Below are 15,831 nucleotides of genomic sequence, written 5' to 3' on the forward strand. Positions count from 1 at the left end.
GATCTGAAATGGAGAGCCTAATACAGTACTTGCGTGTGTGTGCATCGTCATACTATCATGTCGTCAATGTCGCCTCTTGATTTGCCAGCTGAGCAATCGAAGACGCAAATCCCAACAAAAAGGATACGCAAGACGATGAAGAGAACATCAAAATCGTCCATACAATACATACCTACATACTTGCCTAGTACTTGATACTTCTCACTGACAACCCCAGCAGGGAAAGACAGACACATTACGTATTTTCGTCTTCCTCATGAGCGTTGTGCGTGTGCTTCGCCACTCACACAAGACAACAAAAAAAAAGATGCATGCTCGTGTCCTCGCTTCTGGGGGTTAGGAAGATGCCGCAGCTTGGCAGCAGTCACACGGCGGTTTTGGCATCAGGCGGCGCTGGTTCGATTGGCGATGACCCTCGCGCTCGCTCACGCAGCCCCTCTCTGTGCAGAAGCACCATGTACTTGCATTTTGCTGTAACTGGTCGACGGAAAAGCCTGTGTTTACTCTGGGCCTCTTCTGCAGAGGTGGGTGGACAGGGGGCTGATTCATCCGCGTCTGCAGGCCCCTTGTTTGGTGCTTTGTATTGGGAGCACATGTGCTTCTGTTGTTGATGGCTGCTGGTCTTTGTGTTCTTGTTGGTTGCGGCAAGCTGGAAGTGCGCTGCGGCTACTGCGGGCTTTGTGATGCGGATTGCAGTAGGCTGGAATTTTTTTTTTTTTTTTCTATACGCGTCTGCATATGCGTACAGTAGGAGGAATTTTCGAAGGGAAGTCGGTGAAGAAGCCACAAACAGGATTGAGGGCATCCTCCCAAGTTCAAAGTACCGACTTGTCTCAACGACGGGGAACCGCCTGTTGCACCCGACGCCTTGAACTTGACGAACTTCGCACGGCGCTAATAAACACACTGAGGACCGGAAACTGCGCAAGAGAAAGAAAGAAGCGGACTGACTGGCAAGGACAAGGTCAAGGCCAAAGCAAGAAAACAAGGGCCCTTGTGGAACAAGACTGGAGCCCCCCCAGCCCAGGGATTTGCTGCAGCACATCCATCAAAGTCTCCAGTTGTTCCCTCTTCTCTGTGTGTCTCGCGCATGCACGCCGTCCGTGCAGCCGCCACAGTGCGCAGCGTCGTGTCCACACGTGCACTCGTACACCCAATATCATCAGCTGCGGCAGAGACAAGACGCAGCTCAGCCTCCCCCCGGCAGTCACCGCGGATTGGCGGCGCTGCCAGCCGGGCTGCTGCGAGCACTGCAGTAGCCGCTGCCACCAGACTACGGGACCGCCTTTAGGGTGGATGGATTCGCTGAGGACCGCTGCGGAACCCCAGAAGCAGTTGAAGCGAGGAATCCGCCAGCCAGGCTTTGGTAGGCTCAGGCTCTCGCTTCTGTGTTCCCCGTACAGTGCCAATGACGTGCAGGGGTTGGACGCAGCCCAGCGAACGCTTTCGTTTCTGCTTCTTGCATTTTCCCTTGCTTGAGACAAGAGGCAAGCGTTTGAACATTCATTCAATCGCTCGTTGGTTCACTCGTTGGTTCAACCACACGTCTTTTCCCATTCATCACTCAATTCCATGGGCGCTGGGGGAGCCATGGATTGAAGCCGCGGCTGCTGCTCCTCTGACTTGCGCAACTCTTGCGGCTTGAGCTCAGCTGCCGCGCGCCCACGAGGGCAGACAGACGGCTTCGACTCGTTGTCTTCTAACCCTCGACGCTTCACGCTCCGTCCATTCTCGTCGATAATCGCGGCTGTCGACCCTCGCACCGGATCCGCCCGCTTGCTTAACTTGCCCCTGTTGCCGCTGCTGTCATCATCGCCGTCGCCATCACCTGCAGGCAGGAGCCACAGCTGCAAACGGTGAAGAGAACAAGAAAAAAAAGACAAGGACACAGGCATCGCACCTCTTCTTCGCATCCTCCCCTGCGGCGCCGGCATTTCGTGCGTCTACACGTGCAGGGGGGGGAGTCCGTTGCCTTCAATACCACTACGATAGACGAGTTGCGCCGCAGCTGGCTTCGTTGCGAACAAGGCAACGCTTTGCCCCAGCCATAAACAAACAAACATCTCCTGCTACCAAGGTAGTAGACTATCAGATATTATTACTACTTACCTTGCGACGGACCAGGTACAGACAGGCAGTCGGTAGTAATATCTTGTTCCCTGCTGCCGCCTCTCGTACTAGGCGGGAGTAGTGAGCGGTAGTGCGGTCACATTACCCAACAGCCATCCCACAATCCCTCTATTTACGGCGACAACCTCCAACTTGTTCCTCTCCCTCCTGCTCCCTCTCATACTTACTAGCGCCGCCATCGCTTCCCACCAGCGACCACGTCGAGGTGGCCGTGGTGGTGCTGGCAGTTTGACGGCGGGCTGGTGAATGAAAACACCAACAAGCATTGCCAACCAGCAGAATACCGGCATCGACACCATACTGTACCTACTCGGCGTTGCTCGTACGATCGGCATCGGCGTCAACAAACATTGGCATTGGAGCACATCGATGCCTTCTTCCGCCGAAAGCGCAAATTGAATCTCATTCCCTCGTTCCCGAATCTCGCAATCCGATACCCCTCCTCAACACCGAACCATTTGCCAGAAAGGCATCATATCATGGACGTGGCCACGGTCAACGAGGTCGTCGACTGCGTCGGCCGCCTGTTCGACCACATTCCCTACGCCGTCTGCGGAACCGCCGCCCTCATCTACTACGGCTACCGCGCCTACTCGCCCGACCATGTCAGCATCACCTGTCCCGAAGAGTCCAAGGAGGCCATCCGCTGCTGGGCGCTGGCCAAGGGAATGACGCCGTTGCCCGACAACCCCGACGGCTTCAGTGTCCGCGTCGCCAACGGCCGCTCGTGCCCCGTGTGCATCAAGTTCATGAAGAACGGCTTCGAGGCCCTCGAGGTCGTGCGCGTCGGCCCCGGCCAGGCCAGCATGGTGACGCTGCCCAGCATCGCAAACACAATCGCCCGCAGCTACGTCTTCCGCCTGCACTCGTCGTCCACCGACCGCCAGGCCCTCTATGCGCGGTACCTGGCCTGGACCCTCAAGCGAATGGCCGAGATTCCGCCCTCGGACCCGGTCCAGCGCCTGACGCCCGAGCGTGCGCGCGACATCATCAGCCGCTCCTTCTGGATCCCCTTCACCCTGTCGTACCCCGAGACCGTGCCGCTCTTTGCTGCCGCGGGGCTCGAGATCCAGAGCGACGGCAGCCTCAAGGCCTGGCAGCAGACGGACGACCAGAGCTTGCCGCCTCCACGGCCGCGGGCCCGGACCACGGCGAGCCGCTACAGCCTCAACAGCTACAACAGCTCCAACAGCGGCTACAGCGGCTACAGCACTCACAACTATGGCGGCAACGGCAACAATTACAACTACGGAAACAACAATAACAGCGCCTACAGTCATGGCCGCAACCACAGCTATGGCTATGGCCAAAACTATAACCACAACTATAACCAAAACTATAACCAACACTATGGCCAGAACTATGGCCAGAGTTACAGCCATAACTATGGTCAGAACTACGGCCAAAACTACGGATACGGCCAAGGATACAGTCACGACTACGACCAGGGAGGATACGGGCAAAGCTTCGCCAACAACTACAACCCAGCCTTCAGCCAGAGCCAGACACACCACAGCTACCATGACTCGGACCTCTCAGAATCCGAAAACAGCACCACGCCCCCGTCTCTTCGTCGAGTCACCAAACGCCTGCCGAATGCTCGGCCGCTGATGACGTCCAACATCTCTTCGCCGGCCACCTCCGACTCGGGATTCTCACAAGGAGCCGGCATGGTCTCGCCTCAGTTCTTTCTCTCGCCGCCCTTGATGTCGCCCTCGTCTCGGATGCCTCCGCCACCTTTTGCACCTTTTCATCATTATGGCCCTTCGGACTCTACGCCTCACATACAGCCTCTGGGTCCTCCGCCTTTACCGAGGAGGACACGGTCGAACCGCCACGAATCAAGACCGTGGATATGAATACAGCCAGTCACATGGCTCCCACTTTACACCAACTCAGAAAGAAACTACCACCTCTCCGAAAGGGGGAGGAATCAATCATGCGAAACGCACACATTCTGTTTCATCAGCGCGTTATGGACATCGAACCTCTTTTCACCGATCAAACGCTGGATACGTCTCGGACCGGACCACCAAAACCTACGGATCTTGGGTTAATTCTATTTGTCATTGCTTCGCCTTTTNCCTTGTGTCTGTTTGCTCTTTTTTTTTTTTTCTTTTTTTTTCCTTTGTACGGCCTCATTGGACGAGAAATCAATTTGACTACGATATCCCTTTCCCTTTTTTTTCCTTGTTCTCTTTTTCTAGTACCCTTACACGACGGATTGGAGTCCTTTTGTACCAAAGAATGAATGAATTTTTTTTCTTGATGTGTTCAACGAATATGGTCGGGGAAGAGGGTCCTTTCTTTTCTTTCCTTTCCTTTCTTTTTTCTTTTTCGTTTCTATTTTGGTTTCAGTTTCATGCACGGGATGAGATATGAGAGCTCTTCATCTGGACGATGGGTCTCTTTAGGGCAATGATGGCATCTTTGGGATAATGGTCAAGAAGAGACGGAATCATGATGTAAGAAGGGCAAGTAAGACGGGACAAAGACAGGTGCAAGAACAATTGCAAGGACTCGAGAAGAAGAAGACAAAGACATACAGACAAGAGGACCACGGACCAGAGAGACCACCGTGTTGCCTATGCAGCCAGGGGCGGACTCTCAAGCAACCCGCATTCATACCCATAGATTGATAGTTCATCTATAAAATAGAAAGAAAAACACGGGGCGTCACTGGGGAACAAGCACCTCAAGACTGCCCGAAATGGTGCATCAATCACGATTCGTCTCAAAACTGCCCTACCAAATTCCCACCGCTATTCTTTCCATTCCCTTGTTCTACAAGATGGAGCAAAGTTGAATCAAAATAAAGCAAATAATAAAAATGACGCTCTCAGAACCATTCCCGAACCCGTTTGCTCGTTACTCCAATACGCCTCCCCTAGAACGGCATCAAGCCGTGTGCGTCCTGTGAAATGCGGCGGGCACGTTTTCCTTGTGGTCCGCCGCGCTTTCTATGCCGGATTGTAAAATGTCGCGGATGACCGAGTCGTGCTCGCCAGCCGGCCCCGAAGCCTCGCTCGCGGCGGGCGACATGTCCATGTCGAAAATGCCATCCACGGCGGCTGCATCTCTTGGCGTAGCAGGCCTCGATGGCCCAACCACGTTGAGCCCCTACGCTCCCATGACGGGAACCTTCTTGCCTCGCTTGCCGAGCAGCGTTGCGTTGTCGAGGTTGAGCTCAAACGCGCCCTTTTGGCGTTGCCTCTCACGCACCTGCTGGCGCGCGGCAGCAGTCACGGCCGCTGAATGCTGCCCATAGCCTCTCTCGCCGGCTCGTTCTCGCTCACGGCCACGGGTGTGGGTGTTGTCATGGTCCTGAATGTTGGCTCTCTGCATGCTCTGCTCCAGAGCCCGCGTCTTGTTGTTGTGGGCTGATTCCTTATCGACGTCCATGTTGTCGACGTCGCTATCCTCTTCTTCCTCATCCTCGTCTTCCTCTTCGTTGAGGCCACTAAGAGGACGTCCAGCACCGCCGGCCCTGGCTCCCAGCTGGGCTCTTCTCTTGGCCTCCTCCTCCTGGCGGTGGACGGCATAGCTAACGTCGAACACCTCGCGAAGGTTGACGGCAGCGGGAGAACGGAAGTCGTACCGCTTTCCGTTTTCTTCAAACTGGGTGGCGGTGAACTGCTTGAGCGGCACCATGCCCGGTGCCTTTTCGTCTCGAGGCGTCGGTCCTACCTCCTGGATCCAGGGGTGGGCGAGGAACTCTCTGATGGTGTAACGCTTGTCGGGATCCACTGTCAACAGGTGGCTGATGAGGTCCTTAGCCGAAGACGAAATCTCGTCCCACCATGGTGACAGGAAAGTGTATTGGCCCTTGGCAACCTTTTCGGTGAGCACCTCAATGCTCTCATCGTAAAAGGGTGGGAATCCGCAGAGCAGGGTGTAGAGCACGCAGCCGAGCGCCCACATGTCCACCGACTTGGAGTATCTCTCATCCTTGACGATCTCGGGTGCAGTGTAGCCAACGGTGCCACAAGGCGTCATGGTCTGTGCCTCCCAGACGATCTTGGAGAGGCCGAAGTCGGCAATCTTGATCTCGCCAATGCCGCCGGCCCCCAAGCCGGGGATAAACTCGCCCTCATCGATCTTGTCCTCGTCTCCGGGCTGCTTCGGCTTCGGGTGCTTGGACGGAATGAAGGGTATCGGGTTGAAGAGGATATTCTCCGGCTTGATGTCACTGTCCAGGATGAGTCAGCACGGTTCGATCACAGATTTGCCTTTGAGTGGACAAGGGGGGGGACGCCATGATGTCATCGCGGGACTAAGGCAACCCCTGTCCCACTACTTTTGTTTTGTTTGGTTTGGGTCTGCTTAGAAATGAAACGGTGTGCTGCCAAGAAACGTACCGATGGACAACGCCCTTCTCCTCGTGCAGGTACTCGAGCGCTCTGGCGACTCGCACGATGACATGGCGAGAAAGCTCCTCGCTGAAGTAGGTCAGTCGTACGATTTGGTGGAACAGCTCGCCACCGGGAGCCAGCTCCAGAACGATGTAGTAGTACTGCTTGGACTCGGAGAATTCGATGAGCTTGATGATGTTGGGATGATCGAGCTGGCGCATGATCTGGACCTCTTTGAGAATATTGGAGCGCTAGACGGACCTGTCAGCATATCTGTAATTGCGGCCATCGTCTCCCTGCATCGGACGCCACGACTTCTGGCCTCGATGTATACAAATGCGTACCCTCAAGACGAGGGACTGAAGGCATGAGAGAGTATAAGGAAAATGTTTTTCGCACCTCTGCAGCCTTTGGTATCTTCTTGAAGTCTGGATGTAAATGTTTGTTTCCCTATTCAGGGGAAACCCCTCTCCGTGGTTGGTAAAAGCGGGATAGAAGGAGCGAAAACAGAGACAGATACGACGAGCCAGCAAAAAAAAAAAGAGACCGGCTGTCATGGCAGCAATAGGCGAGCAAAGAAGGAAGGAAAATGACAAAGCAAATCAACCAAACTTACTTGCATGCGATTCATCTCGTACTTGCGCACGACCTTGATGGCCACTTCACCATGCTCTCCTTGCAAATCGCGAGCGCGATAGACATTGCTGAAGGCGCCATCGCCCATCTTTTCGAGGAGCTCCCAGCGGTCTAAATCGGGATACTTGGGGAACTTGCTCTTGCTGGCATTCTCCTCGGCAATGATTTGGGCCAGATTCGCCTCGTCAATTTTCCTGTTCTTGGCACCATTGGCTTGAGCGGGCTCGACATGGTGAGCTGCGGCATGGGCTGCCTGCGCTGCGCGGTTCTGCTGGTCGTTGGGCGCTTCTGAGTATGCTGCAAGAGGCTCCTGGTTCCCGGGAGCCTTGCCATACAGAGGACCTGTTGCCACGGACTTTTCTGGCGGCGGCTGTGGTACGGACTGGGGCGCGGCGTCACTCTTGCGTTGTTCTTCGGCGAAGTTGGAAGTGCGTGCTTGCTTGCCTAGAATCAAAGTGTGTCAGCCGTACAATGCGTACTCGGAGGAGGCACGAGTCGGAGATGCTGAGGATCATCCGAGAAAAGCGTGAGGGCAGAGTAGCTGGCGGGGACTGGTCATACCATGGCGAATGAAGTTCTTGAGCTGTTGAATGGTCGACATGGTTACCGAGAGATGCCGCTGGCGAGCGACAGCGCGGCGAAAAGTGCAAGTTGGGGTAGGCGAAATGTAACCACGATTCTATGCTGCGCAATTCGAGAGCTGCTTCTTTCGGGCCCTTTATAATCGGGCGTTGCGTGTAGGGAAAGAGAGGAAATTGTAGAATCGAATGAAGAAGCCGACTTCTTTTGCAGGAGCTCAAAATTCGAAGGAACCGAAGGCAAAGCAGTAACGCGATGATGTCTGACTGCGTTTTTGTTGTGCGCGGAGGCAAAGTGCGATGGATGATGATGCGGGGTTTTGAAAGGAGTTTGCAGTGTAGGCAAGCAAACAAGGAGGCACTCTTCTCTCTGATTTCCCTTTTTTTTTTTTTTTCCCTTTGCCGTCTAGGTGAATAAAGGCTCTATGGTGGAAGTGTGAATGGAGGGAGAAGCAGAAACGGCAAAGCGATACAGAGGATGGGAAGCGAGAAGGATTTAATCGCTGGCGAGGGTCGAGGTGAATGAAGGAAAAGAGAGGAAGACGGAGGAAGTACGAGGCAGCGGAAGGGAATCGCTTTTAGCGGGCGGCAGCAGGTGGTGCTGGGGGGCCAGTTAGTGAATTTGGTGGATGGTTCCGGCGCGGTCACTCCAGATTCAAGGTTCTGCTCGGTTCAGGCCAGTTCAGGCCCGTTCAGGCCAGAGGTGACGTGCGGCTGCTGCGCCTGCAAGAGGCTAAGCTTGGTAAGGCAGAGGGGACTTGGGCAGCGTTTAGTGGCGTTAGCCGCTGCAGCTGCACTGACAGGGCGATCGAGGAGACTTGGCAGAGGGCAGGGGAAAGGTGGAAGTGGAATTAATAATTAGGAAGAGACAGTCGGGTGACAATCAAGAGACGGAGTTCATCTTGTTTGTTTCAACTTTGATTCAATCTGCTACAGTTTTTAGATCTCCAGGCAAGCACAGGTAGATATACTGAGGTGACATGAAGTAATTGTAGTCCTGCACGAGCCCTGCAGTGGTGATGACGCACGTAGGCGGATTGCAACAGCTGCTCCCACCACCCAACCCGCCCTCTCCTGTCCCTTGGCTGCAGCAGGTGCTGCTCCAATCTGCAGATTATGTCAAGAACACCAGACCTCACCAAACAATACAGATGCGGTGTCCAAGTAGGTACCGACAGCGAGGTCAAAAAAGGCACAGCAGCGTCACATTCCCGCTCCCGTATGCAGGCAAGCAAAAACCTGGAAGATACCCGACATCACGACAGGCCTTACCGCTGACCGGGCGGGAGCCGTGCTTACAAGGGCGGCCTGGTCTGTAACCTTGAATCGGCAGCGCCTAGACTCGGTTCCCCTCCAGGGCTGCCTTTTTATTTTTTTTTTTCCTTTTGCTCCGTAGATCTAGACCTCGAGGCATGATGCGACGCTACGGGTCGAGACCGCAGAGGCCTGCAGCTTCAACCGCGGGGTGGGTAAACAAGCTGCAGAGGGCAAGGACAGATTCCTCCGCGATCCCGGGCGATGGCTATTGACAAGGTATTGAGTGAGTATCGAGCAGTATCGCACAGCCAGGGCAGCCGGTGGCGAGGCATAACAGAAGAAGCGTATCATGCACGGCACTTGCACCGGACTTTGCAGACTGACTGATGCCGTCGACAGCTGACTGACTGTTGGTCTGTCTGTTCCAAGCAAGGACACTTGCATGAGACAAGCCATCGTCAACTGCCAGGGAATTCATGCATCGAGGTTACTCGTACAGATGCGAAAGGGGAAATTCAGCAGAATCATGGCGGGACAATGTGTACCTCTGCTGTACACAAGGTACTAACGCGCACATGAATGACCGATGCCAAGACCACGGGCGGAAACCAGATCTCTGCCAAAACGGAGCAAGTGCATCATCGCCGCACCTGTTTCTGCTAGCCGCTCAAGTACTGCCTAAGGTCAGGTACTCGGAGCACGTCGCAGTACCTCCCTCGACCAGCACCTTTGGCACACGCCGCAAGTACCGGCTACGTGCTGCAACAGGAACGTTTTTTTACCTTTCTTTTCCTTTTTTTCCATTTTTTTTTTGTCCTTTCTCCCTTTGGCGGGGCGCGGTTTGGATCCGCGATAAATGACGCCGCAGCCGACGTCATCCTTGCGGCGCCACGCGACCTTGGGAAGGACCAGGACAGGACGGAGACGCCATGTTTGGGTTGCCAATTTCCTTGCTTCTTCCTGGGTAAGACTCTTTGGCGGTACCTACGGGAAGAAGCACGTTTGATGGTGTCTTAACGTCCAGGTCGAGTACCTTCACATCAGGGCACGGCAGTTTGTCTCGGTGAGGTGCCTGAGATGATTCATCTCACGCGATCCGAGCCTGGCTAGAATGTGTTGTGTCGACACACACCAGGAGAGATGCCGAATGATGAAGACCGAATTCTGTAGAGGATGGCACAGATTTGAAGTCAAACTATCTTCGGTACTTGTAAGAACTCAAAAGTCAGGGGATTTCCAATCTTCATCTTCATTTCCATGCCATCGCCAGACCCTTTTTTGGGCAATTGCGCATCCCCCTCGATCAAAGCTTCCTTGGCTAGGGCATGCATCACACCAAGCGGCGATCCTCTCTGCTTACATTACGTATGCATCATGACAGAAGACGCATCATACTAACCAAGAACGAAAGAATAAGGGGACAGAAATCTTAAGGAAAAGAGGCAAACAAAGCATCGCAATTTGCCGTGAATGCTCATGCTGTCCATCTGAACAAACAGTAAGGTAAAGATGCGAGGCCTAGTTAGATGCAGTCATCGTGCGTCACAGTGGGCCTCCCAAGTCTAACCCGTCATTTACACGTTCCGGTACCTGATCACGGACCTTGATTCGACACCACGGGTGCGCCATAGGAGAAGCACACAGTGTATGTGTTCTTTTGATTCAGATATTTCCGTCAATTTATAACCCAGTTTAATCTCCTCAAACTGGTGCTCTCGTGAGGCCAACTGTACGGCGTCCATTTCGACTCTAGGCTAGACGCACTGCTCCTTGAGACGTGCTTCACCTGCTTCTTTTGCTTCAGCTTCACATACCCTACATATGACTCACTCATCATAACCGCCAGGCACAAGATTCTGTTCATAGATGACGAGCAAAGCCACTAAAGCGTTCACTGTCCTCAACAGCAAAAGAATCATTATTTCAATAAAGCAGCTTGCGAGGTTGAGGTTGCTGAACATGGCAACCAGCAAGCCCATCTGGAGGCCAATGACGTTGAAGCCATTCCCTCGCGACAGGGCGCATAGACCGCTGATGTCATGGTGCAACTTGTTTCAATCCATAGCCTTGGGTCAGTCTTGCAGGGCTCTGATAATGCGCAATGTAACAGCACGCCTGAGTAAACATACAATCTCCACAACGTATCGGAGAGGAGCCCATCAGACTCGCTTTGCTGGTACGGAGTGAGAACTCACTTGGGTAGATTACATGCCTACAAATATCAAGAGGTACAGGTACCTGTTTTGTGATATTCGAGACGGGACAAAAGACAACGCCGTCTTCTCCAGCGAAGTCTATGCTATCATTTGCCACAAAGGATCTACGCACAAGCAGCATCATCCCCGGACAACGACGAGACGGCCCAACGGGACTCATTCCCCGTCCTGCCCGCCCTTTCCGATCCTGTCTTGCCTGTTCCAAGGCGAACAGAGTTGCAGTGAGTGGAGTTTGGTGTCTGCGTCTGCAAGATTCATCTGCCCCGGAGCTTCTCCGCCGGAGGTGACCCTGTCCCCAGATTTGTCAACTGCTGGAAATGCATCATCTGTTTAAGGCAACTCGCCATGATGTTTGCCAAGTGGGGAATGTTGTTGTAGTACTTTCCCTTTTGGGGGGTAAATCACTGTTGTCATTCGTTGGGTGTCTTCTATCTGGAAGACACGAATACCCACTTGTCAGTAATCACTGAGGTGCTTGTAAGCGGAAATGAAACCATCACCAGTTTATAAACCAAATTGTTGGAAGCCTTGGGTTAGAGGATGCTACAATGTCAAGTCGAAAGCCAAAAGATAGTTTGCTGCAGGCATATCACAAGCAAGATCGCAGATTTATGAAGAAGGAAAAGCAAGCAAGAGGAACGAAAAGGAATATCATGAAGCTCTAGAATGTTCACCAGACGTTGATGGCTATATGCAACTCCCTGCAAGTTTGCAACTACATACCCAAAAATCAAATCGTACCAAACGTAACTCATCACCCATCAACCACTCATGAGCTACACTTGTCACCTCAGAGCTTGTACAGCCTAACCGAAACCCCCTCTCTCTCCCCATGCGCAGCCAAAGCCTTATTCTTCCGCCCGTAAAACACCCTCAACCCCAAGCAAACAACCACAACAAACAGCAAAAAGCCCGCATTCGTCCAATGACCCGTGGGATACCCCCTCTTCGCCTCGTCCGCCTTGTAAATCCAAACGCCGGGAATCTGCCCCAAGCCTCCGCCAATGCTCACGTTGATGGCGATGGCAAGGCCCGTGGACGCGGTGCTGACGACGTTGGACGTCAGCCAGCCCAGCATCGGGGGGATGCTGGCGAAGGAGCCCGCGGTGGCGAGGATGAGGCCTCCGTAGCGAGCCTTGTACGATGTTGCTGGGAGAGCGGCTGAGGCGATGAAGCCGATTGCGCCAACCAGAGCAGCTCCCGCAGCGTGGTAGCCACGGGCGTTGAAGCGATCTGCTGATATCGCGACAAAGACTTGGCAGACTGCAGATTCACGAATTTGGTCAGCACTCGAAACTGGTATATCGGGACGAATCGTCGTGTTTGCAACAGATGAAGCTTACCATAGGCAACCGCCCAAGGGGGCACCGTCATGAGCTGCGCCTCTAGGTCGACATATCCAAGACCGCTCGTGATGGACGGCGAAAAGAGACTGAGACTGGCAAACGGCGGGCTGACGGCAAAGTAAATGGCGTAGTGAGCATACAGGCGCCAGTCAGTCAGCGTCGCCTTGGCGTCTTGCCATGTCATGCTGGGATGATGGCCCTTGCTGCCCTCGTAAAAGAGGCGCTGGACGGCGAGGTCCTTCTCGGGCTCGGATAGCCAGGTGGCGCTCTCTGGGTAGTCGGGGAGGAAGAAGAGGACGAGGAAGGCGGAGAGGCAGGATGGGATGCCTTCGAGGATGAAGAGCCAGCGCCAGCCGGCCAGGCCTTGGGTTTGATTCATGTGGCCGATTCCATAGGCGATGGCACCGCCAAACTGCAGGCATTGTCAATGATCGGTATAGGTACTATACGACGTAGAATGAAGCAGTTGAGATTGGACTTACAGCTCCTGCTAATGTTGCTGAGGCGAGAATAAAGGCGACTCTGATCGAGAAACCTATAAGCCAGCCGTCTGAATCCAGGGCAAAGCAGACCATCTTCACTCACCTCACACTTCTCTCTTCCCCTTTGTACCAGAACGTTAAAAAAAACACCAATCCGGGAAACAAGCCCGCCTCAAACACCCCAAGCAAGAACCTCACTCCCGTGACACTCCCGAAGCTGTTCGTGGCACCCATACACATGGTAATGACGCCCCAGCAAAACATCAAAAAGGCCAGCCACCGGCTCGGGCGCAGCTTCTTGAGCAGGATGTTGCTGGGGACCTCAAAGACGGCATAGGCGACGAGAAAGACCATGAGGGCGACGTTGAACTGCTTGTTGCTCATGCCGGCGGTGTGCTGCAGGTCGTCGTGGGTGGTGACGTTGAGGACCTTTGCGTTGCCAATGTTGGCGCGGTCGAGGAAGCAGAGGAAGTAGATGCCTGCCGAGATGGGGATGATGCGAATGTCTTGTTTCCAGAGGAGCTTCTTTTCTGCTTCCGATATGACGCCTGCTTGAGAGGGTGGGATGTCCTGGGAGATTGGAGTTAGCCGGCTTGCTACGTCTTGCATGAGGCGAGGACATGGAAGATTATGTTTGCTCATACTTCCTTGAAGATTGTGACGGCTTCAACATCCGCCTTTTGCGAAGCCGTCGCTTCTTCCAGCTTTGCATCCATCTTGAAGACGTTTGTGACCGCAATTTCTGGATGTACTTCAAACAGCTGTAGATATCCAAAGGCGCCGCCAACGATGCAATCAATACACAATCAGAGCCAACCAGCTGCAACCTCGTCGATCTAAACCCAAGACTCTAGTAAGAGATGCCTTTGACCTGGAAAGAAGACAAAAGAGGAAAGATAAAGGAAAAGCTGAGAGTGTCAGCGACGAGAGACTTGATGAATGGAAATGTTCCGCCGTCGCACCGCCCATTTGATAGCAGGAATGCGGGGGAAGAGGAGCGGCTTCATTGTCCAAGACACCAGACGCAGGGCATCAACTGCCGAACAGGGACGCTGGTGATGACTGGGCGAATGAGAACTGGCCGGCAGTGGAGATTTGCCAGGCTATGAATCCTCCGCGATCTTTGAACCCCTGCTCCTGCGTCTCGTGCCCGCGCGGGGAGCGTCGCATCGGGGCTTTCTGGGGAAGCGAAGCTCGGCTGGCCAATGGTAGAAGGACAAACAAGACGATATGCGCACGGCGATGGAGAACCACTATTGGTATTAGCAGATGCTAGCAATAAGCGAGATGGAAAGCGTGGAATGAAGCCGAGGTTGTATTGGAGATGTCTAAATGCGGGTTGCAGTGCGTGTTGGTAGAATGTCAAAGGGGAAGCGAGGTCTTGTTATAACACGATGCCGGCGGTTGTCAACCTAGCCCAGAATTGGGTTAGAAGATGAAAACAGAATAACATCTGGATAGGCCAAGTACAGCATGCGTCCATGTCTCCCCGTCTCAGAGAGAAGTATCCAGAGGTTGTGGCCATCATATGGGCGTTTCTCCTAGTCTCTGACTTTCCCGGAGAGCAAGCTCATGTCCGTCGGACAATGTTTCCCATCGCTATTTAAACACTCCGCAGAGTGCATATGGCTCTTCGATGTAACATATGACCTCGGTGGCTCTCACTATAGACTACCTAATTGGAATAACATGGCGAGACTCATCATGTTCGTTACGAAGTGCTCACTACTGTCCGCTTCTTTGAGCATTATGTTAGTAACGCCCCATCCCCGGGTATGTCAGCCCGGCAGTTCTTCCTTCCTTCCTTCCTTCCTTTCTTCCCTCCTTCCTTCCTTTCCCATCATCCCGACCCTCCGGTATCACCAGTCCCTAGTAGGGTATATAACAACAACTGCCAGCTGCGATGCATTTTGATACTTTCCTTCCTGCTTTTACCTCAACTCTTAATCACCCGTACAAACCCCAACGACCAACATGCCGAAATGGAGCCTCAGTTCGGCAGCGAGACAGATAAATCAGCAGAGATAACAGCTATCCCTTGATGTACGATTATGACATCGAGCCCAGGCACTGGACACCAGAAGTGCGGAGCGAGTTTGAGTCAGCCGCGCCAAATGCGCCATACGATCTCTCAAAGTCAACGATCAAGTTGGCGAACCATACACTATACAGGAGGTATAGAAAAGAGGGAGGCGCCACTCCATCATTCGCAGACTTCTGGATCATGAGGTATTTCCTATTGTTTGGCATGAAGGCAGTGTCAACCCGATGGCGGTATCCAGATATCCAACAGAGATACCCATGAGCAAATGTGGCAGCATTGTCGACAATCATTCCAGATCATGCAGAATATTTGATCAAGGGAATTGGAGGGTCGATAACATCGTTGAGCTCGACGCCGCGACGAATCGAGCAACCCCAGCCAATCACAAGAGCGCTGACCACTCCTCTGGCGCCGCCAGCCTCCAATCCACCTGCTGCGGAGCCGTCGACATCGGTTGAACATAGTGTCGCACCCCCTTTATCAGTTCCCCCTGCTGGTATAGCTTCGACGTTGATGGAATCTGCTGTCTCAGACTCGTTGGTGATTCTGCCTGGTGTAATGCCTCAGTTGTCTGGCAGAGATCATATATCAACCTCATCGTCGATCCCGAGTGCTCAGCCACCACTGCAATCAATCTCACGAGAAGAAGATTCGGGCTCGTGCATCAGCAATTCTGGAATTCACTCGACAGAATCTCAAGAGAAAGAGAGTTTCATTGACGGACCGAGAAGTGGTTGGAGATCAAGGGGCCGACTACTTGAACAAGATAACTGAGAGAGGAAGTGAGCCA

At 53.5% G+C, this 15,831-nt stretch overlaps 4 protein-coding genes across 4 annotated transcripts; 1 reads left to right on the forward strand and 3 right to left on the reverse strand.

Moving 5' to 3' along the window:
* Positions 1 to 1,535: 1,535 nt before the first annotated feature.
* CCMA1212_004974 (uncharacterized protein) lies at positions 1,536 to 2,396 on the reverse strand (the record flags this gene model as incomplete). Its single annotated transcript, XM_073702255.1, has 2 exons — positions 1,536 to 1,847; positions 2,298 to 2,396. 2 exons carry the CDS (start codon positions 2,394 to 2,396, stop codon positions 1,536 to 1,538), a joined length of 411 nt encoding a protein of 136 aa, XP_073559019.1.
* A 213-nt stretch (positions 2,397 to 2,609) lies between these two features.
* Positions 2,610 to 3,989, forward strand: CCMA1212_004975 (uncharacterized protein; the record flags this gene model as incomplete). Its single annotated transcript, XM_073702256.1, has 1 exon — positions 2,610 to 3,989. The coding sequence occupies one exon, from the start codon at positions 2,610 to 2,612 to the stop codon at positions 3,987 to 3,989; it is 1,380 nt and encodes a 459-aa protein (XP_073559020.1).
* A 1,039-nt stretch (positions 3,990 to 5,028) lies between these two features.
* Positions 5,029 to 7,719, reverse strand: CCMA1212_004976 (Serine/threonine-protein kinase srk1; the record flags this gene model as incomplete). Its single annotated transcript, XM_073702257.1, has 5 exons — positions 5,029 to 5,209; positions 5,255 to 6,319; positions 6,489 to 6,733; positions 7,099 to 7,562; positions 7,680 to 7,719. The coding sequence occupies 5 exons, from the start codon at positions 7,717 to 7,719 to the stop codon at positions 5,029 to 5,031; spliced, it is 1,995 nt and encodes a 664-aa protein (XP_073559021.1).
* A 4,240-nt stretch (positions 7,720 to 11,959) lies between these two features.
* Positions 11,960 to 13,713, reverse strand: CCMA1212_004977 (uncharacterized protein; the record flags this gene model as incomplete). Its single annotated transcript, XM_073702258.1, has 4 exons — positions 11,960 to 12,432; positions 12,513 to 12,927; positions 13,196 to 13,567; positions 13,642 to 13,713. The coding sequence occupies 4 exons, from the start codon at positions 13,711 to 13,713 to the stop codon at positions 11,960 to 11,962; spliced, it is 1,332 nt and encodes a 443-aa protein (XP_073559022.1).
* Between the last annotated feature and the right edge of the window lie 2,118 nt (positions 13,714 to 15,831).

The sequence above is a fragment of the Trichoderma ghanense genome, assembly GCF_004382785.1.
Source record: "Trichoderma ghanense strain CCMA-1212 chromosome Unknown scaffold_5, whole genome shotgun sequence".
Taxonomy (NCBI): domain Eukaryota; kingdom Fungi; phylum Ascomycota; class Sordariomycetes; order Hypocreales; family Hypocreaceae; genus Trichoderma; species Trichoderma ghanense.